This window comes from Larus michahellis, chromosome 8 (genome assembly GCF_964199755.1).
Source record: "Larus michahellis chromosome 8, bLarMic1.1, whole genome shotgun sequence".
NCBI classification, from domain to species: domain Eukaryota; kingdom Metazoa; phylum Chordata; class Aves; order Charadriiformes; family Laridae; genus Larus; species Larus michahellis.
Genome location: NC_133903.1, coordinates 56,029,036 through 56,053,158, shown reverse-complemented (window position 1 = coordinate 56,053,158; position 24,123 = coordinate 56,029,036). Strand labels below are relative to the sequence as shown.

At 51.4% G+C, this 24,123-nt stretch overlaps 1 protein-coding gene across 1 annotated transcript; it reads left to right on the top strand.

Moving 5' to 3' along the window:
* Window positions 1-3,322: 3,322 nt before the first annotated feature.
* GNG12 (G protein subunit gamma 12) lies at window positions 3,323-23,753 on the top strand. The gene is made up of 5 exons (XM_074598540.1): window positions 3,323-3,422; window positions 11,395-11,452; window positions 12,056-12,155; window positions 21,949-22,065; window positions 22,969-23,753. Exons 4-5 carry the CDS (start codon window positions 21,970-21,972, stop codon window positions 23,092-23,094), a joined length of 222 nt encoding a protein of 73 aa, XP_074454641.1. The 5' UTR covers window positions 3,323-3,422; window positions 11,395-11,452; window positions 12,056-12,155; window positions 21,949-21,969; the 3' UTR covers window positions 23,095-23,753.
* Window positions 23,754-24,123: the final 370 nt, after the last annotated feature.

Below are 24,123 nucleotides of genomic sequence, written 5' to 3'. Positions count from 1 at the left end.
CTGCTGGCTGTGCACATCTGTCTGGTTTATTTATAAAGTACCTTTCTGTAACTGTGACTCTGGACTCCGTGCCCCAAGAGCTAAACCCACAGGACAGCCGGGGTCACCCTGCGCCAGTACCTAACAGGAGCAAGCTCTGCCCTGCTCTCAGCTATTTCAGGATCTTTTTTCTGTGCATTTCTAGTTAAGTATAAGCTCAGCGGAGCCACCGAGTCAAAATTCCCATTCTGTGCACATCCTGGGGAAAAATCACTGTGGTTTTTTGGGGGGGAACATGAGACAATATTGAGGATTTCTTAGGGAGGGGAAAAAAAAAAAAAAAGCGAAGAATGAGGTTTTTTTTCTGCTCTGCCTGCTCCATTCTCCCTGCCCGGAGAAGGGCAATGGCTGGGCTTGGCCGGCTTGGGCCCCCACGCTGACTTCTTTGGGCATCTTGCAAGAGAAGTGGGCAATTTATGCAGGGTATTGGTAGTTCATTTTTCTGTCTCCAGCACCTTACTTTGTGGTGCAGGAAAGCATCTTCGTTCGTGGTAGTGTCAGAGTGAGGCATCTGGCTGATGTTTTTTCTGACAAAATAAGTTTTTGTTACAAAATGATGAATGCTTAAAGTCAAAATGCATCATAAGAAGTGTCAGTTTTAGAACAAACTCCCACTGAATACAGCTTTGGATACAGGCACCGTGTGGGCGCGCAGCAGCCCAGCATCACGCCTGTGCAGCCTTTAACTTAGGGTTGGCTTTTGGTCAAATCGGGGGGAAAAAAAAATAAAATCACTTTATTTCTCTTTTTGCATCCCTCCCCCTGGGATGACGCACTTGACATTTGGGCACCGCTCCTCCAGCGCTGCGAACGTGAGGCTCGTGCTGATTTTCCACGACGCTGTCCGTGGGGCAGCCGTCCCCCCCCTTGGACCGCGGCCGTCCCCCCCTTGGACCGCGGCCGTCCCCCCCTTGGACCGCGGCCGTCCCCCCCTTGGACCGCGGCCGTCCCCCCCTTGGACCGCGGCCGTCCCCATGGCATCTCCAAGCACCCCAGGAGTTATTAGCCGCTTGCAACCACGCAGTTATTTTGGCGTCCATGTCTGCTGCCTCTCTGTCGCATGAAACGCTGCGTCTTGTTCCCTAGCAGGGAGGAGGCGATACCCTCACCTCTGGAACTGGATTATTTGGGAGCTGCACGCTCATTGCTCTCTGCAGTGCTCCTCTAATTGCCAACAGCAGCTCCACTAATTGCCTTTAAGGAGAGATTTATGCAACCGCTGCTGTTTCTCTTGTTCAGCTGGTTGTGCATCCTATGTTCTGTGTATGATAATTTCTCAGCGTAAGCGCCCCGAGGTGCTGGGAGCATCCTCTGCAGGGCATCCCTCAGCTCCGGTGGGCAACCACCGGCTCCCACCAGGGTGCTTGGAGCCTCCGTGGGGCACAAGGAACAGCTTCTGGTGGAAAAAAAAGTGGGTGTCCTGAGAGACAGGCGGTCCCCGGGAATGGGCTGTGCCGGCATTTGGGAGCTGGGTGCTGGGCAGGCTCTGGTGTTGCCCCTTTCCCATGGGCAATGGGTGGCAAACGGGCTGGGGGAGCTGGTAGCCCCCGGCAGAAGCTCCACTGGGCTCAGGCAATGGCCCCGTGCAGCGGCGGGTCAGGGGCTCCTCGCCCAGGAAGGTTGCACTGCAAGGCAACAGGTAGTTGATTAACGCTGGTTAATTAAGCTGACGGTTAGAAGTGAATTAGCAGGTAGCTGCTTCCTTAGCCCACGAGAGGGCGGTGCTCCCCGGGGCCCGGCTGGCTGCCGGCGAAATTGCTCGAGGAATTTGTTCTCTTTTGGGAGTTTTCCCAAGGGTGTTGGTTTGGGGAGTATTTTGCACTGGGGTGTAACGTGTGTCAGTGTCCTTCCGTGCATCCAACACTCGCTTTACAGTGCTGACGTGTCACCAGCTGCAGTGCAGGAGACGCGCGGTGACAAGGAGCCGAGCAGGATGGCAATGCCATTGCCACTCTCCCCGTGATGGGACCGGCATTTTCTCCCCCCCAGCTGCCTCCCCTTCCTCCTGTCTCCTTTTTCCCCATCCCAGTCCCTCTCAGGGTGAGAGCTGGCAGCAGAATTTGGGTGCTGGGTGCGGGGCTGCCTCCCCCCCCCATACCACCTCCAGAGGGGGAATCCCAGTGTCCAAACCCAGCATCACTGGAATAGCCATAGAGATACAGGAAAAACACCCAACTCCATATGTCCTCCAGGAGTTGAACAGCAAAGAGTCTGGTGTAAAAACAGGACCGAGACCAAATGTAAAGTGATCTAATGAGTGCTCCTGCGAGCAGCACCCGATATTTAAGCGTTAATCAACGCCCTCTGCCTCTGAAGACAAACGTATTCCCCAGCAATTCCCAGCATCAAAGCGCCCAGCCCCGCAAGCAGAGGCATGTCGGGCCCGTCCAGGCAGCAGACGAGTCTTTGCAGATGCCAGACCTGCTCCTTGCCCCCGGGGCTGGCGCTGCCTTTGCTCCTGCAAACGCCGTAGGGCGCCCGGTGCATCCCCTGAGTGTGGGAGGCATGGGGATGCTCGGGTCTGCTCCAGTCCTTGGGCACACGCTGCTCCTGGAGCAATCCCTGTGGAAATGACCTCAGGGGGGATGAATCCGGCCTCGTGAGCGGACGGGATGACGGGATTTGGATGCGAGATGGGGATTTTGGATGCGAGACGGGGATTTGATTGCTCAATCTCTGGTCGATCTGGAAGAGGCGTGTTGCACAGTGGTCGCCTGCACGTCTCCGATGGGATTTGGTGGATGATGGGGTTTGGGGATGGGCACGGTGTTCCCCCATGTTCTGCTCCCCAGGGCTGTGCAGGCATAGGCTCCGGAATAAAAAAATTGAAGTTAAAAAAAAATTAAAATATCAGTAATATCATTTTTAAAAGTGTTTGTGCTTGCCATTCCAGTCCCCCGGCCTCATCAGGGATGATACTACAGCCCTGCAGTCCAGGAGGCACCCAAGGCGCCACTGGCGATGTGAATCCCCCGATAAAATTCCTGTGATAGATTCCTCCATAAACTCCCTGACACAACGGAGCGCAGCTTGCGTCGTTATGACGCCAAGTCAGCAAAAAAAAAAATGCCATTATAACTTTTTTTAAAAAAAAAAAAGGAGGAAAAAGCCATTTTCTAACGTTAAAGCGGATTTCTGATGAGCTGGGACAGCGGCGGGGTGGGGTCGTCGGGATCATTGATATATATCTTTATTTAAGGATGCTCCAGGCTCCGCCCACTTCCCCTTAGGCTCCGCCCACCCCCGCCAGGCCCCGCCCCGACCCGGAGGGGAGGGGCCTGGCGGGGATGGGCGGGGCGAATGCCGGCGGTGGGCGGGGCCAAGCCGCCCCCTCCGGTCGCCCGTGGAGACGGGCTGAGGGCGGAGGACGGGAGCGGCGGGCGGTGAGTGCCGGGCCCCGGGCGGGCCTGGACGGGGAAGGGGCACCGGGCCGGGGGTCTCCGCTGTCTGGGGTGGGCTACGAGGAGTCGGAGGGGCAGAGGGAGGCGACAGCCCTGCTCCTCCGGCGTGTTGGACGCCCCCCCCCCCCCACCGTGGGGTTGGGCCCCCCATGGTGGGGCTGGGCCTGGCGGGACGGGCTGGGCCCGCGCGGTCCGCGGGCGGTTTTTAGGTGGTTTTGGGTGGGTTTTTTTTGGTTTTATTTCCTGTTGCTAGCTTTCCCGAGGAGTAGTCCCGGCCGGAGTCAGTGCGCAGCTTTGCTGCGGTTCAACAAGTTGCGTGCCGGCTCCGGAAAAGGGACGAAATCTCCTCAATTATGTAAAAAGAATAGTAATAATCACAATAAAATGGGCCTTTCTCGTGGAGACGGGGTCGGTGCGGCAGCCTCCATCCGTCCAGCCCTTCTCTGTGGCAGTGATGGATGCGCAGGGCTGGGAGCACACAGATAAAGCCTTTAAACTTTTAAAATCCTTTAAACTTTTAAACTCAGTTAAGGTTTTAACCTTGTTTTTGGCGTTCCCCGCCGGCAGGCGATGGGCTCTGCTCGGCCCCTCAGCTCCACCGAGGAAGTTTCCCATGTGCGAGGAGTTGTGGGATTAGTGTGGGAAGGAGTTTAATTAGTGGTGAGCGTCATTATTCAAGGAGGTTTCATGTTGATACTGGGAAGATTACACACCCTGTTGCCGTAATAAGTTTACTTTAGCAACTTTTAAATGGCAATATTCTATTCCAAGCTTAAATTCTTTACTTTTGGGGGAGGGAAAAGAAGTATCTGGGGTGCCTATTGTTGTATATTGTGTTTTTAGCTGTCGGGGAGGGGGACCCACGCTCAGCCCACCCATCTCCTTCCCCCCTCGGTGCTGGGGGACGCACCGGGGTCTCGTCACCGCTGGAGGAAGGACAGCAGGACCCGTGTCGACATGTGGCTTTTAGCTGGGGGGGGAGGAATTTGTCACAGCAGAGGTGATGGGGACAGTCACCGGGGTTACCGCAAGGCAGGGGAGGGCTCGGGAAGCCAGGCTGAATATGGAGGAAGTGGGACCTCGTTAGTTCTGACGAGCAGGAAACAATTTGATTAGTGTGGCATATCAAATTGGATTCACAGTAATTTGTCAGGCGATTAGCCAGCATTTCTATTGACTTAGAGCTAATAGCATCAGTGACAAGTTACTTGTTTGCATTTATCTTGCTTGTAAATTGGTTTAGAAATAAAATTCAGTGAGTAAATAGCGAGTACTGGACAGCAGTAGCATTTTACGCTACTCTGGTAGCACTAAATGAGATTGAGGGATTAGTATGCAGTTAATGACTTCTCAATCCCGTATTTCATCCTTGCGTTGAACGTATTGCAGTCATTGAGGATATCTTTAATCAAGCACTAAAGCGGCAAATAAACTCTGGAGGAGAACAATGGATGGGGTCTCGGGCTGTGGCCAAGCTCGCTTGTGTAACTGCCCAGCTGATGGGACCACCTTAGCTTAAAAATTAAGGTCTCCTGCTCTTTGGAGAAGTTTCTGAGCGCTCCTGACCAGCAGGCACTGCTGGTCAGAACCAGCATCTCTCGCTGGCATCATACTTTAATGCAAATATCGAGTTGTGCTGTAGGTTTCAGATACTCCTTTTGTTTCAGATATATATCTCTGTGGCTATGTAATAACTCTGTTTATGAATACTGGAAATTCTTAATTTCTTAGGCTCTGTCCCTCAACAGACTCGGTATGTTTGAGGCAGATTCATGAGAAGCTCTCTATGGTGAGGTCTGAGATGCAGACAGCAGCATGGTGGGGGCTCCACAGTCCCTTTAAGTGTTGCTGAAATGCGGAGAGTGTTGTGGAAGATGCACAACAGCTCGGTGGGGTGGGAATGTGCTTCCTTCCCAGGCTCAGCTCCCCGAACCCCACCACATCATCCTTTGATGAGGCTCTGTTGCAAAAGCAAATTCAAATTACTGCAGCAGGTCGTGGTACAGCTCCGTACATCCTCACCCTCAGCCCTTTTGCTTTGTCCCCTATGCCGGAGCAGAGGTTACTGCAGGAGCCGGCTTCGTGGGGACGGAGAGGAGCACTTTCCAGCCTTTAGTTAGCATGGGAAACACCACTTCACCCATGGCCAAGCTATGGAGCGGTGTTCCTGGGAGGACTGTGTTGCTGCTGATTCATCTGCGCTTCCAAAGACTATAGGAATGGGTAGGGCTCGTGGGACTCGTATTCCAATACGGAAATGCCCTTGTCATGCTGAGGTAGGAATTGGTAGCGAAACTTTCCTTAGCTTTAATGGAAGCGGAAAGCAAGTTCCCCAGATTTTGAAAGTAGTTGTGGACTTGCTGTTTCTTGGGAAACTGAAGCTGCAGATGTTTGATGGCTCTCGGGATTTGCTCCACATTAATCACTGCTGGAATTGCGCAGCTATTTTCTGAATTTTGCAATATTACACAACTAAGCCTCATTTTTTCTGAACCTGAATGTTCATCCCACATTCAACACTGTGGCCTCTTCTGAAATCACATTTTCTGCTCTCAGCAATAACCTACAGAGGAATGTGGAAGGGAGGGAGAAGAGAAAATACTGATATTGTGAGTAAAAAGCTTTCACTCTGTGTTTTGCAAGGATTAATGAGAAGTAGCAGAAAGAGCAGAGATAGTGACAGAAGTCCTCACAGTGACTGAGGATTCTCCGTGGGGTTTTTTGGAGGTAGGCAGAAGCAGGAAGGAGGGGGAGCGATGGGGGTAGCTGCTGGTGGTGGGGCTACATCTGTACCCTGGAGGGGCAGCTTGGAGGATCTGGCATTCCTATTTGTCGCGATATATCGCTCGTTATTGCAGAGCAGCTTGATCCCCTTCCAGCTGTGTGTCCATGGGGAGGAGAAGGTCCTTAAAATGGAGACCTGGGGTACAGTGCACCCCATGTCCATGAGCTCCAGGCCACCCCGGGCAGCGCAGCCTGCCAGCGGGGGCGTTTCGTAGCTCTGAGATGTTCAGGGACACCGTCCAGTGTATATTTTTAGTTGCGTTCCTTTGAATATTTGGTAAAGCAGGCCATGTGTTTATAGTCAGCTTCCTGTGTCCGTATCAGCATCTTGGCATGTGATGGAGTTGGAAAGTGAAGAAAAAAAAAAAGAAAAAAAAGTAGCGTTGTAAGGATTATTTGTACTGCGGGATGCGGGCTTTGGGGTGCTGCGGGTCCCGAGCCCTGCATGAGGGGTGGTGGCCCGTGTTGGCTCTTGTGGGCTCCGCAGGGACTTGTGCATCAGCTCGGGGTTGTCTCCTTTTTTAAACAGCTCAACTTGAAGGAGGAACCAGGTTTGCTCTTGCATTTGTTTACACCATTTTTCTTCCCATCCCTTCTCCCATGTGTTTACAAACCGGCCATAGAGGGACAGGGCACCCTCTGAAACATTTTGGGTTTGGACATACGTGTGACCCGAGCTCTGTCACTTCCCTCCAGTGCTCCGACACACGGTGTCTGCTCACAGCCCTCTGGCGGCATGCCGATAGCGATCCCCCAGTGCTGACTTTCCCAAGAAAAGCCCATCCGTGTCCTGGTGGGAAGGGATCAGCCCGGTTCCCGGCCCGGGCTGCACTGGCAGCGGCACAGGCTGGTGCTGGCGGTGCTCTGTTGAATCAGCCCTTCGCTGTTCCTGACCTCTCCTTGTGCGGAGGCAGTTGGAGCACACGGGGAAGATTTTGCCTGATTTTGGTCTCTAAATGACGGTTATCTTTGCGCAATGACAGTTATCCTTGTGCAAAAACTCCCTCAGCAAGGTGCTGATATTCAGAATAACTCCTTTCCCGTGCTGGGACAATTCAAAAGCTGACACTACACGCACATGGGAGCGAGTGGCTGTGTTATTCGTAGGGTGTGTGTAGGATTAACTGTGGGGAAGAGAAAAAGTTTTCTGGTGCTTTAAGCTGAGGAGAGCAAAAAAAAAAAACAAACCCTCCCTCCCAGTTTCGGTTGTGCTCAGGTAACGCCATGGGACCCTGCGCTGCCCTTCGGCTGCCGTAGCGGGGAAGGGTAAGGGAAGGTGCGGGATGTTCTCTTGAGGGGATGTTGTCAGAAAGGGAAAATGTGGGCTGAGAACCGGGGAAAGCCGTGGTGGTGGTGGAAGCTGGTGCTGCAGGTCCAGCTGGAGAGCTCTGGAGCCGGGACTCGGGGTGACAGCAGGGTGTAACGGTGGCCCTGCGGAGGAGAGGGCTTATTTGGCTAGAAACAGGTGTTCTAATTGCATATAAATGTCAGCTTTAATTTAAAATTTATTGTAATGGAGGAATTTTGTCTCCACAAACGCCTTTCCTGTGCTGTCTGTCCCTAATTGGAGATGTTTAGGTTTCTGTCCTCTGTTGTTAGGTCTTTGGGCTTAAATTTTCTCAGCAACTGATGCAGTCTGCAGTTCCGAGAGACTTGATGTATCTGTGTGTACCTTTTCAGTTAATGAAAGAAAAAACGTTTCTTCTCCATGTCGTTAATCATCTCAATGAATACCCAGAGTATTTCCAGAAGAAAGTTTCCTTTCCATTTTTAAAAACAAAATCCAGCAGATACCAAAGGCATTTATGCTATTTCTTGTGTGCTGCCATGTCACAGTGAGGCACAAGAAATTCTGTCCCAGGGTGGTTCGTCATAGTTTGCATTAGAAACACAAAATTCTTGTGAAGGATCCTGTGCCGTGATATGGCACGAATTTCTATATGTTTTCAAAATCTACCTCTAATGATCTTCCTCTCCCTTGTTGAACCTGCTTTTCAGTTGTCCTTATTAAATGCCGCCAGCACAGCTGGCAAGAAGTTTTCCTCTCTGGAAAGCGACACCATTGTAGGAAATCCTTGAGGGGAATGTAAACCAACCTGAAATTTGAATTTGCAGTTTGTAGCAGTTCTGCAGAAGCCCGGAAAGCTTTTGCTTCTGAATAAAAATAATTCCGAAAGCCATCTCCAACTTCGTTCGCCAGGAAAAGGGTCTGTCTGTGCTGTGGAGGAAGAAGTTAAGCAAATGCAACAAAAAGCCTCAGAAATGAGAGATTAAACGGAAAGAGGTGGTTATTTTCATTAGTGAAAAGCCATGATCTTTCAGCCAAACTCTTGTTTTCCTGTGTCATCTTACTCTTGTAAGGAAGGTGTTATGTTCTCCCGTTGCTTGGTTTTGCAGCTGTCTGGAGTGTGTGTGTTAAACCACTGGGGTCCCTGCCCTAAAAATGTAAAAGTTGGTGCTGTTGTAAGTAAAATACTTTGTTTTGTCGGTTGTTGCTGTGAATAAGATTGAGCAGATCCCCGGATACATTTTCAGTTGTATTTTCTAGATTCAAGCCAAAAAAAGAAGTCAGGTTTTTTGGTCTAAGCTTGGAGCTGGGATAAACAGAAAGTGTCACTGATGGTTTTGGGAGACGGATCATCTTCTTCCCAGCCGAATCTGCTGTATGTTTCTGTAAAACTTCCAAGGGATTCGCCCTGCGAAGCCAGCTTGCTACATCCAGCTGGAGCTGGCTGCTCTGGGACCCGTTTTGCAGCCGTATTTCCTCATTTCTCTCTCCCACATGCCCTTCCCTGATTTATTCCTTCCCGAGGATGGCCTGACCCCTGAAGGCTGACACTTCAGCTGTGCAGCACGGAGAGTTTCGGAGGGGGAGCATTACGCCGGCCTCAAACTATGCTAGCCATGTTGGGTTTGTGGGTTTTTATGACTAATTTGATAGGAGCTTTGATTAGGCAGGAATATTGAGTCTTTATAGCTCTAGGGCGGAAAGTGGCCCCTATGAGCCCTGTTTATTTTTTACATGCATTTAAAGATTGTTCTGACCTCCATCAGGAAGCAGAAGTCAAGAGATTAAATTTTTTCTTACTTTTCCTTAACGATTTTCAGGGGGTGTGACCGGAGTGAGAACTTGCACAGATAAGCAAAGCAGAAGCTTTTCCACTAAAACTCGGTATTTTCGCGCAGTACAGCTGCCACACGTATGTGACGGAGGGTGACGCGTTGCATTTATTTTTATTTCCTCGCTGTATGTGAAAAGCCCGAGCCTTGGCACTGGGACAGCAAGGGCTGGCTGCGAGCAGGCAGTCTCTTTTCCAATGCAATTTATTTTCCTACTCCGTACAATGATTTTTAACAGCAGCTATTAAAATTTGGATGCCATTTCCAACACGGGAAGCGGTGTGTGATTTAGGAAGGGGCCGCTGCCTGTGCTGCCAGCCCACGGCAGGCGGCATCTTTCTGCCTTGATGAGGACCATCCCTTGGGAACGCTCTGGGCTGGTTTTCCCCTTGTTTCCTCGGAATGGGGGAACTGGATTGCTCGGGCTCCTCCGGCCCCATCGTTGCTGCCTGGGGAGGGCTGGGGGCTGCGTGCTGCAAAAAGCCCCTTTGCCAAAGCCTGTCGTGGCCGCTCTGTGCTACCAGCCAAAAGGCAACAGCCACTTGCCCCTACCCTCAGCATCACTCGGGGTTTAGTGTGCCAGGAACTGGCTCTGCATTTCATGCATAGCAGGGCTGGGAAATCTCGTAGCTAATTGCGTTATTGGGCCGGTTAGTGAGCGGCGCTGGGGCTCTGCGCCAAAGCTCCGCTGGCCGGTTGGCAAACGCGGGTTGTTTTTCTTCCAAAAAGTGTCAGTGGCGATTCTGGATCCTGCCGTGCCCTGGTTAATGAGTTCGCTGTGCCCCAGCTGCTTTGCCAGTTTAGTTAACGCCCGGTGTGTATAACCCGTGTTTCGCACAAATTTGACAGTGGGTGTCTCTACAGGGATACAGAAGTATATAAACACACATTATAAATTACAGGGAAGGTTAACATAGCAATTACCAGTCAACGTTAGATTATTAGTTGCTAGTTTAGAACTTTACATGTGTATTTGCACACCCATGTGTGTTTTGCACTGAATGTGCTCGCCCTTAGGCTTCATGCAACAGCAAAGCAATGCGAATAAAAAGAAAGACAACTTTATTCGTAAATAAAGTCCCCCCTCTAGCTATCACAGAGGGCCTGTCACCTTGTGGGTTTTAGCATTTTATCCGTAGCATCAAGGCAGCCAACTTGGTTTGTGTTGGTATTGCAGAGAGATGTTTTTAAACAAATGAACCTTTGTGTTCTTCAGTCACTGGTTTCTGTTCTTCGCGGTGCTGAGTCGTGCATAGCAGGCGCCCACTACAATTCGTGACCAAAACTCTTAGAAAATTGCTGCCCTCATTGAGTTGTCGTTGTTTTATAGTTTTCGTTTAAAATTAGCGTTTAATACAGTGAAAGTTTGAGAAGGGTGTTAAATACAGCGTGCTCCGGATTTGCCAGTCTTGCAACAGTGAGCAGTATCTGGTGCAGGAATGTGGACGTTTTAGGATTGATCAAATTCCAGGATTTTTTTCTGGGTGTGTATAGGCCTCTGCAGGCAACGTGGGCTCTCGGGTTTGTTTCTCCTGCGGTTTTAAGTGCAGCTGCCAGAATACATCAATGGAGCCTTATAGTTCAGAGGAGTCTACAGGAGGCAAAGTGCCTGCACAGGCTACGCTGGCACTTAATGTAAACCTGCTCAGGGCTTTACCCCGAGTGGTTTAACTCGTTTTAAAGCCAGTAGCTTTTCTAACAGCTGCCTCTAAACCTCATCTGCCGTAGGTCTGGCTGGGATCTCTCAGCCTTGGGAGTGTGGGCTTCAAGAGGAGCCGGTGTGGCAATGAGGAGTCAAAAAGGATGCAGAAAGTTGTTGGCTTCACATCTGGGAGGTGGCCAGAGGGAACTGGCCACCCATAGCCATGTCCTCGGGAAGGGAAATAGGGGAGCTGGCTGTAAGAAAGGTTTGGGGTAGATTTTTCAGTGAGGCCAATCTCAAAATATTATAGTTTTTGTGGCTAGAATTGTGGCACGAGTGCTAATGCTTCTTAGCTTTGGCTTTCTTGCACTATGAAGTACTTAAAATTTTTATTTTACTCTGTTTCAGGACCATTACACCGATAAAATCAAAGCAAGCTGGACAGGTAGCAAGACTGCCTATGTAGGTGAGTTTCCAGTACACGCTTGTTCCTTTCTTTCATGCAAAGTATAAAGCAGCATGACAGGTCCCAAAGCCCAGTGGTTTTAATTTTGTTCTGGAGTGGAACAAATACAAAATACTCGGCAGCTTTATGGAGGAGGGGCCACAAGGACGGCATGGGTTGCGTGCCGGCAGCTCGGTGCAGCACTGGCTGCTGCCCGCTCTCTGAGGCATTAGCAGCAGTGGTTCCTGACACTCGTTCACCTCTCTTTTGGCTACCTCACTGCCTTCCCATTGGATACTGGGGGGCAGAAACGCTGTTGGGAATGGGCTGCTTCTCCCACGAAAATTAGGGCTTTCCTTGTTTACTACAGCAGTTAGCGAGGGGCAGTGTGGAAGTTTTCATAATTCCTGTATTTGCTGTGTTATGTGTATTTTGTTTGACTATCTCAGAATGCAAATTCCTCTTCCTGTATTTGCCCTTCCTTACAATAGGTACTTTGATAAATTCGTGTAACCAAGAAGCTTGTGAAATACTTTGCACCCTGTTAGTGAGCTTGAGCTCAGAACCATGGAGCTCCTCACAGAGCATCTCCCACCAGCGTCCTCGGCTTTATCTCTCTTTCAGACTAAAGAATTTGCTGAAGGTCACGTAACCTGAGGCCAAGCTGGATCTCGTGACTCCCAGGCTGGTGCTTTAATCAAGGACCGCTCCTGCTTTACATGCTGTAAGATGAACTGATTTTGATACGACTAAATCTCTCTTTGCAAATGTCTGTTTGTAGTTTGTCTATGTCTTTTTCTGGTGTGAGTTAGCTGGGTAGTGCCCTGTGGGGAGAAACAGGGCTCTTCTGTGGGGAAACTGCACTGCAGTTGATTGGGGACAGGTTGTCTTCACTAATGACTTCAGGCCGGTGTCTTTAAAACAATACTACTCAGATGTTTTTTCAAAGTAACCTTGATCTAGAAGTCAGTTTTCATGGCTTTCGTTTGTACTAAAGATACAAAAAGTTAAGTCAGAAAAAATGCAGAGGAAAACAAAAGCGGGTTTTTCTGCTACTTGTTTCCCAACAAGTAAATTGGGTTTGGCAGAATCACATGGATGGAGGCTGACTTTGAAAATCAAACGTAGCTGTAGCCCAGTTTTGATCAGCAGGATGGTACTGGGATAACTTGTGCAGTGGAGGTTATGAAGGAACACGTCCTTAATTAAATACCCATAACACTAAATCCATTTGAAGATCTTAGAAGTTGTCTGTTTTCTTTCATTTCACATTATTTGGGATTTTTATGTTTTAAAAAGACTAATTCAGACACTGGCAGCATTGTTCATAATTTAAAAAAAGATCTCAACTGTAAAATCTCTAAATATTCTCAAGTGTAAATTCTCTGAAGAAGCAAACGTCACAAACTGGTCTCCCGCACTTTAAGCAGCTTTTATTCTCCATGTGCACCGAGGGGCCGCTCGCCTCTGGGGAAAGGAGGCATATCAGATGGGAGTAGAGTTTGTTGTACTGTATATTTTCTGCTGTAAAAGTGGTTTTGAAATCTGCTAATGTATACTGTAATCCAAATGAGAGGCAAACCGACTGAGCAGAGCTGAGCGCGCCGGTCTCCCGCTTGCACCTCGCTTTTGTACCACTGACGTGTAAAACCCCGTCTCTGTGTTTTCTTGAGGCTCACGTCGTATGTAAGATCTGTGCTTGCGCAGGCTGTAGAAAAGACTGAGCGACTTTTGTGCAAAACAGAAGCTTCTGTGCCCAGCAAAACAGAAGTTGGGTTTTGTGGGGTGCCTGACTTTCCCTGATCCCTTCAGCGATGGGGCTGTGCAGGGTCTGCATCCCAAAGCATCCACGTCCTTCGCCAAAAGCGCTGTGCGCAGGTGGTGCAGCTGCCAGATGCTTCGGCTTTTCTCTGTGCCTGGTAATAGTGTCATCCTTGAGCATGCAAAGGAGTTGGTTTCATTTGGGAAGGATCTTGTTTTCTTTTACCAAACCCGAACTTCTTCTAGGGTGTACAAAATATTTGTGCCGCGATTGTAAATCTTGCATGATAACTATTTAAAAGTCAAGTCCTTCTCACCTGGCCAGGAACCAGCTAGCCATCGCTGTTGCCACTGCTACTGAGAGTTTGGTTCATGGTAGCTGTGGAGGCAGGAGTAGAAACCTTCCCCTAGCCACCAGTGCCCAGTGATGGCAGCTGGTGCAGGCACCACATCTGGATCTCCAGCCGTGCCGCTGAAAGCTATCCAGGGAGATCAAGGGAGCGGGGGGCTGCCCGCAGCTCCTGTGGTACCCCCAGACCTGGGGGGAGCTTGTGGGCAACCACGGCCGCTGTTTTCCCCAGGAAGTTTGCATCGCGGGCGCTGCGTTCAGTACTGCAAAGTGCACGCGTGTCTCTGAGTCCTGGTAAGCTCTGGCGTTATCGCACCACCTCGTCTCTCCTTTTGTCGGGTGTGGTTTAAGTATCATAAAGAGAGAAATGCGTCTCTAATCCCTATTTCATTTTACTAATCAATTCTCTTTTCTTGCTGAAGGCAGGGCTCCGATGTTTTCCTGTTAACCAGGTTTTATTTTCCATTCTATTTATTAGCATAGCAGCAGGAAAAGATTTCAGTGGCAGCATTTCCCTCCGCCGGGCGTCTCACCGTGGTTTCCACTGGGTGTCAGCACGGCCCCGCGCTGGCACCGGGGCAGCAGGAGCTCTGCCAGCCGCCCTGGGCTTTCCCTTCGGCTGCACCCACCGCTGGAAAAACCAGGTTGGGTGCATAACCAGAGCAAGGTTCTGGTTGAGGTGCAGCTTTGCCATGCTGGGATCACCCTGCGCAGGCGCGAGAGGGGCTGTTTCGCTGGAGGGACTGTTTCCTTCCCCGAGCAGAGCAACCGGTTGGAGCAGGAGGAGTGTCGAATGTGCCCTGCTCCTTCCATTGCTCTCTAATTAGGGTTTCATCTGGGACAGTTTCTGGAAGATCAGTGTGGATAACTTTTTAGGATTTACTTTGAAGGTGTGGATGTGTTAAAGAGTGCTCCCGGAGAAGGGCAGGAATCGGTACGGGCTCGACTGTATCTGTCTGGTGCAATAGATCAGGGCTCCTCACCCCGCGCTTCCTCCACACCGACCCTTCCACTCTCTTTTCCACACTCCGCACACATCCTGGCTTCCCAGTTATCAAACCCTGGGGCCTGCTGCCTGTCCTGACAACCCGGGGCACCTCCTTCGGGCGTTGCGACTCTGTGTGGTCAATGCTGGGGGAGAAGCAGCACCCCCAAAGATCATTTGGGTTTCAGGTGGGCAGAGGCATCCCCTGGATGCACCTTGCTGCCGTCGGTGCCTCTCCCACCCTCCCCCTGGGTCACCCCCACAAAAAGCCTGTGCTGGGCCCAGCTGTGCAGCAAAGAGAAGATGGTGTTGGGGAAGGGGCCTGGGGATCCCCCACCCGCCCTGTGTGGGAGGAGAGGAGCAGCCGGAGCCCTGCGCTGGGATGCTCGACCTCGGCATGGTCTCACAGCCGGCCGTGGGAGCCAGCAGCCCCTTCGCCGGGTGATGGTGGGAAGGTGCTGCTGCGTGCCAGGGCGTGCAGGATCCTGGGGGCATGCGTTGGAGCTCGCTGGGACGCCAAATGCTTGCAGCAAATGCCATCCCCCTCCAGGCCTGCTCCAGTGCAGAGGAGAGCGGTTTGGCTGAAGGTAGTCCTGGGCGCTTTGAGATTCCTCCAGCAGATTCTTCCCTCGGGGACTTAAACATTAAAAGAATCAAGGCTGTGAAATATCACCCTGACAGAGACTTTTTGACGCTTGCGTGCAACCATGTTTCTGTGTGCTGACAATACCTGGTTAGGATGAAAAGCTGGCCATGAGCCGGCAACATGTGCTGGCAGCCCAGAACCCCCCGCAGCCTGGGCTGCATCCCCAGCAGCGTGGGCAGCAGGGCGAGGGGGGGATTCTGCCCCTCTGCTCCTCTCTGGGAGACCCCCCTGCAGCGCTGCCTCCAGCCCTGGGGCACCAACAGCAGAAGGACACGGAGCTGTTGGAGCGGGGCCAGAGGAGGCCCCGGAGCTGCTGGGAGGGCTGGAGCCCCTCTGCTGGGAGGACAGGCTGAGAGAGCTGGGGGGGTTCAGCCTGGAGAAGAGAAGGCTCTGGGGAGACCTTCCAGCCCCTTCCAGGCCCTAAAGGGGCTCCAGGAAAGCTGGGGAGGGACTCTGGAGCAGGGAGGGGAGCCACGGGACGAGGGGCAACAATTTTAAACTGAAAGAGAGGAGATTTAGATGAGATATCAGGAAGAAACTTTTTACTGTGAGGGTGTTGACACACTGGCCCAGGTTGCCCAGAGAGGTGGGAGATGCCCCATCCCTGGAAACCTTCCAGGTCAGGTTGGAGGGGGCTTTGAGGAACCTGATGTAGTTGAAGGTGTCCCTGCCCAGGGCAGGGGGTGGCACTGGGTGGGCCTATAAAGGTCCCTTTCAACCCAAACCATTCTATGATTCTGCGCTACAATGCACCCTCAGAATATAGAGTTGGTTGTTTCTGCACCCAGCCACAGCATTTAATGCCAGTGTCAGGCCTCTTGGCTTGGACTCGGAGAGTTTTTAGGTTCTGCAAGTCGTAACAAACCTGCTCCCGAGCAGCCATGTCTGCCCCGTAGGAAAACCAACAACCAGCATTCAAGTCCCGACCAGCCGCCAGCCTTCACGCTCCCACACAGGCGCCTGGGAAAGCGGCACGTGCGGAACCGCTCGTAGCACCCGGAGAACCCGTGGAAACCTTACCCTGGAACACTCCACAGCCTGGTGCTTGTAATGGTGGTGCTCATAGCCCACAGCCATCCCAGCTTCTGGAGAGGGGCTCTGGCATCACCCCCTCCTTAAATGGCCCCTCCAGGGGCCATTGCACCTCCTCCCTGCTTCAACGAGGACTGACCTTGACTAGGCAGTGTTAGGTTTATGGTTGGACTCAATGGTCTTAAAGGTCTTTTCCAGCCTAGATGGTTCTCTGACTGTAGCTGCTGGTTCCTCTCCATGCTGCTTGCAGTCCCTCTTCCACTCGCTGCCTTCTTGCTCCTCCCCACAAACACATTGTCCAGCTTAACCAGGCGGGGGGAGAAGGAGGGGCTTGCCTCTTGTGGTGCCTGTTCACCCTGAAGCAGACTGATGCCTGGCTGCATGGTGCGGGGAGGTGGCTCCTTGGAAGGCCTACCAGGTAAGTGCCAAGGTGGGAAAGAGGTGCTGCTCACCATCAGGAGCGGGACGGAGTCTTTGCATGGGGCAGAGGTGCTGCAAAGCGCTGCCTCATGCGGGGGGTCACCCCACCCAGGACCGGGCAATCAGCCCCAGGTGGCATCTGTGCCCTGGGCAATGGCACGACTCAGCCTCGGGGGGAGCGGGGAGCTTTATAGAGCAAAACCAACCATAAAAATGCCACCCTCCTGTCCAACAAATCTACTCTCTGTATTTTCAGAAGGAAAATTACTGGCTTTAGAGATCATAGAATGGTTTGGGCTGGAAGGGACCTTAAAGGCCACCCAGTGGCACCCCCTGCCCTGGGCAGGGACACCTCCCACCAGCCCAGGTTGCTCCAAGCCCCGGCCAACCTGGCCTTGAACCCCTCCAGGGATGGGGCAGCCACAGCTTCTCTGGGCAACCTGCGCCAGGGGGCTCACCACCTTCGTTGTAAAAACCTACTCAAATAGCTCAAAAATCTATGGATTTGAGTTATTCAACTAAAGAGCTATTCTACTGCAAAAGAAATAGTACGAAGATACCCTTTTGAACCTTTATTCGGCTGCTGACGAGGTTTCAGAGCTGCAGTTTGAGCTGACTTTACCTAACTGGAGTGAACTGGGAGCTGTTTGCGAGGCAGAGCTGCTGGGCCATGCCCGGGTGTACTTTAGCAGGGATGATTTAATTACATTTCTCTCGGCAGGTGGTTCGTAAATCCTGGATCTAAAAGAGTAAAAAACAGATATATTGGTGTTTAATTATCCCGGCCGCCTACCTGCTGAGGCTGCCGCTCCCAGCGCCCGCTGCACTGTAACCTCGTTACCTAAAGTCTGCAGAAAGAAATAGGGCAAGGCCTTGAAAAATAGGGGTTTTCTAGGGAAGGAGGGCAGCTCCACCTGTTTGTAGGTGTTTCTGGTGTTATTTATAAGAAAGGAAAAAAACACAAGTGTGCGAAGGGCGCTGGAAGTGTCACGTGTTTTGCTCTTAGTGGTTGAACCTTTGCAGGGCAACGTGCGGCTGGTGGGCATCCTCTTTTAAACAAGCCCAAGTCCTCATTTTTTTGTGCAAAAAAGGTGTTTTCCCCAAAGGATGAGCTAAGCCTTCCCCTTGGCATATTTGCTCCATGCGTTTGTTGCATGCGTTGTGGGGTGGGGCGAACCTGCGAGCCCCTCGCTAGCCAACGTGAAACATGGACACAAAAACTTGCTTGTTTTACTAGACCAGCCAGCACAGCTGGAAAAACCATACCTGATCCGCTCTCAAACGTAGCTGGTGGTGGTTTCTTTCTGCAGCAAGGCTTTGCCTTGGGCACGGGGGCCGGAGAAGGCCGTTGGTGGGACTGATCATTTTGTCCCTTTTTAGGTTGTGAGTCAGAGACAAGTGTGAGCTGCAGCCGTGCTGGTGGCCGCTCTGGGGCTGGGGAATCTGCCATCGTCCTCCTCAGGTCTGGCAAGCCCTGGTTCGGCGTTGCCGTTTGCAGGGGACCGGGGGTTGTCACTCACTGTGTGCTCCTACAGCCACCGGGAACCCCGGCTTACCTCCTGCCTACAGCGGCAGATCACACCACATCAGCTGGAAAACTCCTTGGATCTTTTTTATTGTTCTGTTAAGTACAGCGTGAATAGTCGTGACTGTGAGTGCTGGGGGATAGGAGAGGTCCCGAGGAGAAAAGAGTTGGCCTCTCCATGTCTTTGCTTTCAGCTCGGGGCTGCCCACTGAGCGTTGAAGGCTCGTTCCCTAGAAATTGGAGCGGTGCCCTCCCCAACTGAGTGGTCTTTTCTTTAGAGAGTGACTTAATTCTCCTGGGAAACACCCTGGAGACATCCCTATCCCAGAAAACCCTGCCCCGGGCTCCAACACCCCAAGTTCTGCAGAACCGTGTGCGCCACCAATGTAAATCTGCAGAGTTTTCTGCAGTTTGGTGCTGTCGTCTGAAATCAAGAGTACCCCATGAGAGATCCCGCGGCTCGAGATGGCTGCGGCAGCTCGTTAATAGGGGAGGTTGCCAGGGACTCGGAGGGAAAACAGTATTATTGGGTGATGACCTAGTTGTTTGTAAATCTCTCCGTAGAAGAGATTTAGTAATCTTAGGAGGACTATTAAAGTAGTGCTGCTTATGTTTGTTTGAAGATGAGGAAACACAGCAATTTAATTTTCAAATGTTATGGTTTGGGGTTGTTGGGTTGTTTTTTTTTTTTTTTTCAAACATCTAATTTATTAACAAAGCTACCCAGCTGGGAAAATAAGCACCGAAACTTTCCTAACGAGGTCATTCATGCAGGATGGGAAGGGACTCCAGAGAAACTCAAACCTCTCCCATGGCAAAAGGGGGTTTTGGGGCTGTGGCTTGAGGTGGGGAAGGGAAGGCTGAGCAAAGTCAGCCTTGGCTTGCCCCAGCCAAATGGGAGGAGAACGGGTTATCTTTTAATTTTGCAGTAACTGGGTTTTTAACCTTATGTCTTTTTTTTTTTTTTTTTTTTTTTTAAAAAAAAAAAAAGTACTAGAATTGGGGGAATCAGCAAATGCTGGACTATCTTACTTCTCGGAGATGTATGCATTGCTTTGTGAAAATTAATTGCTTTGGGTTGGGTTTCTTTTCGCACTGTAGTTTTTCAATACAGTAAGTGAAAACTGCAGGGTTGGGAATGAAAGTTTGGGCTCAGTTTGTAGTGGATCCGTGCTTTCGTGTCTGTGTGAAACAGCTCCCTGTTATTCCAGAAATTATTATTTTAAAGCACTCCCAGCCAGTTTGCAACACACCAGCAGAGTTCATTACCGAACTCGGCAGCTGCATTTATCAGCTCTGACAGCCCATGTTGGAGGTTCTTGGTTGGAATTCTCATTTTTCGGGAATGCCTGAGCCTGTCGGGTGTGGGGAAGCTTTTGCTGCTGTGACCATCATCTACGGGTCCTTCTGGGCAATGTGGCAGCGAAGCCGTTGGGTTTGGTGCCCCTGTGCCTGTCCCACAAGTCACTCAGCCACCTCCACCCCAGGGGCCTGCGGAGGTTCTGGCCAGGTGCCCTCTGGAGCTGGTGAGGAGGAGGAGGCAGGGAGAGCAGGGTGAATGTGTGCTCTGATCCTGTGGGTCTTCTGATTTCTCACTGTATTCTTTGCAGAGTAGATTTCCCGAAGTAGCCAATAGTCTCAGATCTATTTTCTTAATGACACTACCTAAACATGAGAAATCCCTTTTAAATCCCTCTTCTACCGTTTCAGTTCCGCGTAGCCAGGACGCTGTTTTGTATTTGCACGTCTCCCACTTGGTGCCTGTGGACTCGCTCTCCATCCAGAGCAGGGTATTTCCTCAACTGCTGCTGGTGCAGGAGGTCTTCTAGAAATGACAGTCCTGTTGCAAGAACGTCCCCTTTAGGGCCTGGCAGGGGCTGGAAGGTCTCCCCGGAGCCTTCTCTTCTCCAGGCTGAACCCCCCCAGCTCTCTCAGCCTGTCCTCCCAGCAGAGGGGCTCCAGCCCTCCCAGCATCTCCGGGGCCTCCTCTGGCCCCGCTCCAACAGCTCCGTGTCCTTCTGCTGTTGGTGCCCCAGGGCTGGAGGCAGCGCTGCAGGGGGGTCTCCCAGAGCGGAGCAGAGGGGCAGAATCCCCCCCTCGCCCTGCTGCCCACGCTGCTGGGGATGCAGCCCAGGCTGCGGGGGGTTTCTGGGCTGACAGCACACTTTGCTGGCTTATGTGGAGCTTCTTATCCAACAAAGAGCAGCAGAAGCCGGCCGTGAGCTGCAAAGCATGAAATACCAGTCAGCACGTCACTTGCAGCACTTCTCACCAGTAGGTCGCATGGTTGCAGAGGACCCTGAGCACGCTTGGTGCCCTGGGAACGAGGATCAGTAGGTTGATAGAACAGAAAACGTTGAGGATGCCGTGGGGGATGCTTGCTGCTGGGTCCATGCGATTCTGGGCCAGCAGAAAGCACTGCGGGTGTCCAAGCTGCTGTCGGAGGGAATCGGGGGGTGTGTGGCAGTGATTTGTGGTGTCCCACATCTGCCGTGAGTGCACTTGGCTGTGTTGGCCTGACACATACTGGGAGTGAACTCCAAACCCAGGGCTGGTCTCTGCTCGATGGAGAGAATAATTTTGAAAACCTGGGTCCTGCTGAGCAGCCTGGAAATGACGGCATATGCCGAAATGGGGACTAGGTACAAAATAACGCTGTTCCCAGTGAGCTGGGCAGGCGGGAGCGCCGGCCGGGAAAACAGCACTGGCACCCAGGCCAAGGCAAGAGAAACCTGAAGCCTCGAGGAAAGGCTGAACGCGGCGCCCGGAAAGGTCAGATGTAGCTGCATTGGACTCGAGTCCCTGCAATGCAATAAATGATTTAAGCGCAGCACCACGGAGCCAATTATTCCCGTGGACGTGTGGAAGGCGAAGGGCAGGGTTTGTGACAGTCCTGGTAGAGATGGCGTGCGAGGATTGGCACAGAAAGGACAGTTTCAGTGGCAGGACTGTCCTAAACCAGCTGCTCTTTGAACTCTGGGGTACCTGAATAATTTGGCAATAAGCTCTTTGCTGCTGTGATGCAAATAGGGATATTTTATTGAAGGCAATGCTGCAGGGTCCTCAGCCCTTCCCTGTTCCTGCTGCTCCGTGCACGGGTCATTCCCCTGCAGCAGAGGTGGGTGCTGAGGTGCAGCCCATGGGATGGGGAATGGCCAGGGATGATGGGACACGTGGCAGGAAGGGAGTTGCAGGGAGACGGGGCACGGGCAAAGGGACAGCTCGTGGTGGTCTGACACACCAGGGTGGGCTCGAGCATGCCGTATGAGTTACGTATAGGTGAAGAAGCTGAGGGACCACCGTGAGGTTAAAAGACCTCCAAATCCCGAGCGATGTAAATGCAAGTGGAGTGCTGATTTACAGAGAGTCATAAAATAATTTGGATTGGAAGGAACCTTAAAGGACATCTAGTCGTACCCCCCTGCCCTGGGCAGGGACACCTCCCACTAGACCACATTGCTCCAAGCCCCGTCCAACCTGGCCTTGAACCCCTCCAGGGATGGAGATGGACACTCTCCGCTTGGGAAAAGCACGAGTTGATAAACCCGTGTCGCCCATTAACACCGGGACGAGGGAAGCCGTGGGATGCACAGGAGCTCAGTGGGGTTTTTCTGGAGGGTGTTTTGGTTGCAAAGCGTCATTTGCTGAGCTGCTGCTCCGCTGGCAACTCCTGTTGTGCAAAATAATAATATTTAAAAAAAAGCACTTTTTGCAGAGTGTCGCGGTTGCCTCTGTGTAAAAGCCGTTGGACGTGCTGTGCGACCTTCTGGAAAATTAACCTCGCTGTCTTTCAAAACAGAGCTTCGCCGCGTCTCTGAAGATGTCTGGGAAAACAGCTAGCACCACCAACAACATAGCCCAGGCCCGAAGGACTGTCCAGCAGCTAAGAATAGAAGCCTCAATAGAAAGAATAAAGGTGAGAGCGCATTCATTTTCCCCCCTCCTTTTTTTCCCTTCTTTTTCCCCCTTCCAGCCGCAGGGCGATAAGATAACGGAGTGTGTGTGTGCCCACGGTTCTGTGTTTTCCCCATCTCGACGCGTGACATTTACATTTCAGCCCCACAAACCTGAATAAAGCTAATTCTGGTCACCGCTTACCAGCCCTATCCTCAGGTAGCTCGGTGCTTCCCGGGCTCGTGGGAGAACCAAAGCCAAAATACGAAGTGCAAATCAAAGAAGGCCGGTGTGAGTTTCCAATTTCGTGCATATTGTGTGATTTTTGTTCCATCCTTTGACTGGCTGAGTGCTGAGTCTGCAAGGAGGTGAATGTGGAGAGACATTATAAAGAAGGTGGTAGTGGAAAGTAGATTCCTTTAGATAGAAGAGAAACCAAGCTCGTTTCCAGCTGGCAGGGGTAGGGTATCGGCTGTGCTGGCAATACTGTCCCCCGGGTTTGGCTGCCCGGCCCTGCAGAAGGGCAGCCGAGCAGACGCCCAGGTTCACCGGACAGCGATGCCCTCCATCAGAGGACACTTCTCCATACGGTCCCCATCTATAGATGAGAAGTTCCTCGTTACGAACCGGCTGTGTTATTTTGAACCTGTTTATTTTCAGGCTTCTGTAGAAGCCGTGTGGGAGCCGAGCGTCACTTTACCGGGTGTCACAAGCAGAGACGCGGGCTCCGTCCTTTTCTCCCCCTGCAGATGAAGCCAGAGCGAGCCCAGGACAGCAGGAGATGGGCCCTCAGAGAGCGTGTTGGTCTCTCGGGTCCCACGCAGGGACTTTGTACCCATCAGCAGCTCTCAGCACGTTTGATCGTGTTACCAGCCATGGGGAAACACCATTTTATGGCTGTTTTTTTTCTTCCGTGTCTATCCAGGTGTCGAAAGCATCGGCAGACCTAATGCTCTACTGTGAAGAACACGCCAAGAAAGATCCCTTGCTAATGGGCATACCCGCTTCTGAGAACCCTTTCAAGGACAAGAAAACCTGTATTTTATTGTAGGAGAGCGGCAGCTCCTCCGCAGCCCCCCGGGCAGCGCCGGCGGGCGAGCAGGCAAATCCTCTCTAAGGTACCGGCTCCTCACTGTGCAAGAGCGGCCGCTCTTTTACCAAGCGTGTAAACGATTTCTTCAGCTTTCTAAAGCGTTTCTTCTCTTCCCTACCTTTATTTGGAGGTTTCCACCCGAATTCGCTTCTTTCTTGTCCAAGGGAATGGGGTCCGTGTCTCCTCGTCCCCGGGATGGGGGACCCGGCGTCACTTTGCAAGTTAAACGAGACCAAAGTTGCCTGAGCTTTGCTGACAGAGCAGAGGCAAAAAACCTGATTGAACGCCACTGGTTTTACATTTTTGTTAAATTATGTGTGCGGGGAGGGGGGTATAGCTGTGTTGGTAGCGCAGGTTTCTGCACAGGCGCGTTTCGAAGTGCGTTTTCTGGCAAAAACTACCTTCAAAAACGCTCCCGGGAGCCCTGCCTGCAGCCCGCCTTACGCTGGCCTCTCTTGACAGAGGGTTTTTAAGTGTAAAACGCCAGGTGTCACGAATCAGAGATCCGCGGATCGATCTTCCGGCTTTTTAAGAGGAGCCGAAAAAGCAGGATCTTCAGCTTCGGTTCTGCTTCTCGACATTTTCATCTCTAATTATTAAAAATCAGTGTTAGCATTAAAAAAAAACAAAACCCTGTCAAAAGAATCAAAGGCCGCAGGCACGTACTGCCCGGGCTTCGATGGGTCCGTCACTCCAAGTCCCAGTTACAGTTTGTGCAGGGAGTCGGGATTTGGCTCTTTTTTAAAATTCATTTTTTAAGGGGAAAAATGCCAAATTATATCCAGATTGTGGTTACGCGGATAAAATTGGAGGGCCTTTCCATCAAGTAAGTGATTTTATATATATATATATATATACGTAATAAAAAAGTCTTTCTCTGTGTGCGTGTGTGTGTATATACACATAAAAACCCCACCTTTAATAGTATATTTATACAAACAGTGCATATTAACAGAAAACTTTGAAGGGATTGAAAATACTATAGAC

Coding starts and splice junctions, on each gene's coding strand:
- GNG12 (XM_074598540.1), top strand. CDS start 21,970: ATGTCTGGGAAAACAGCTAGCACCACCAACAACATAGCCCAGGCCCGA. Junction 22,066..22,968: donor CCTCAATAGAAAGAATAAAG/GTGAGAGCGCAT, acceptor GTGTCTATCCAG/GTGTCGAAAGCATCGGCAGA.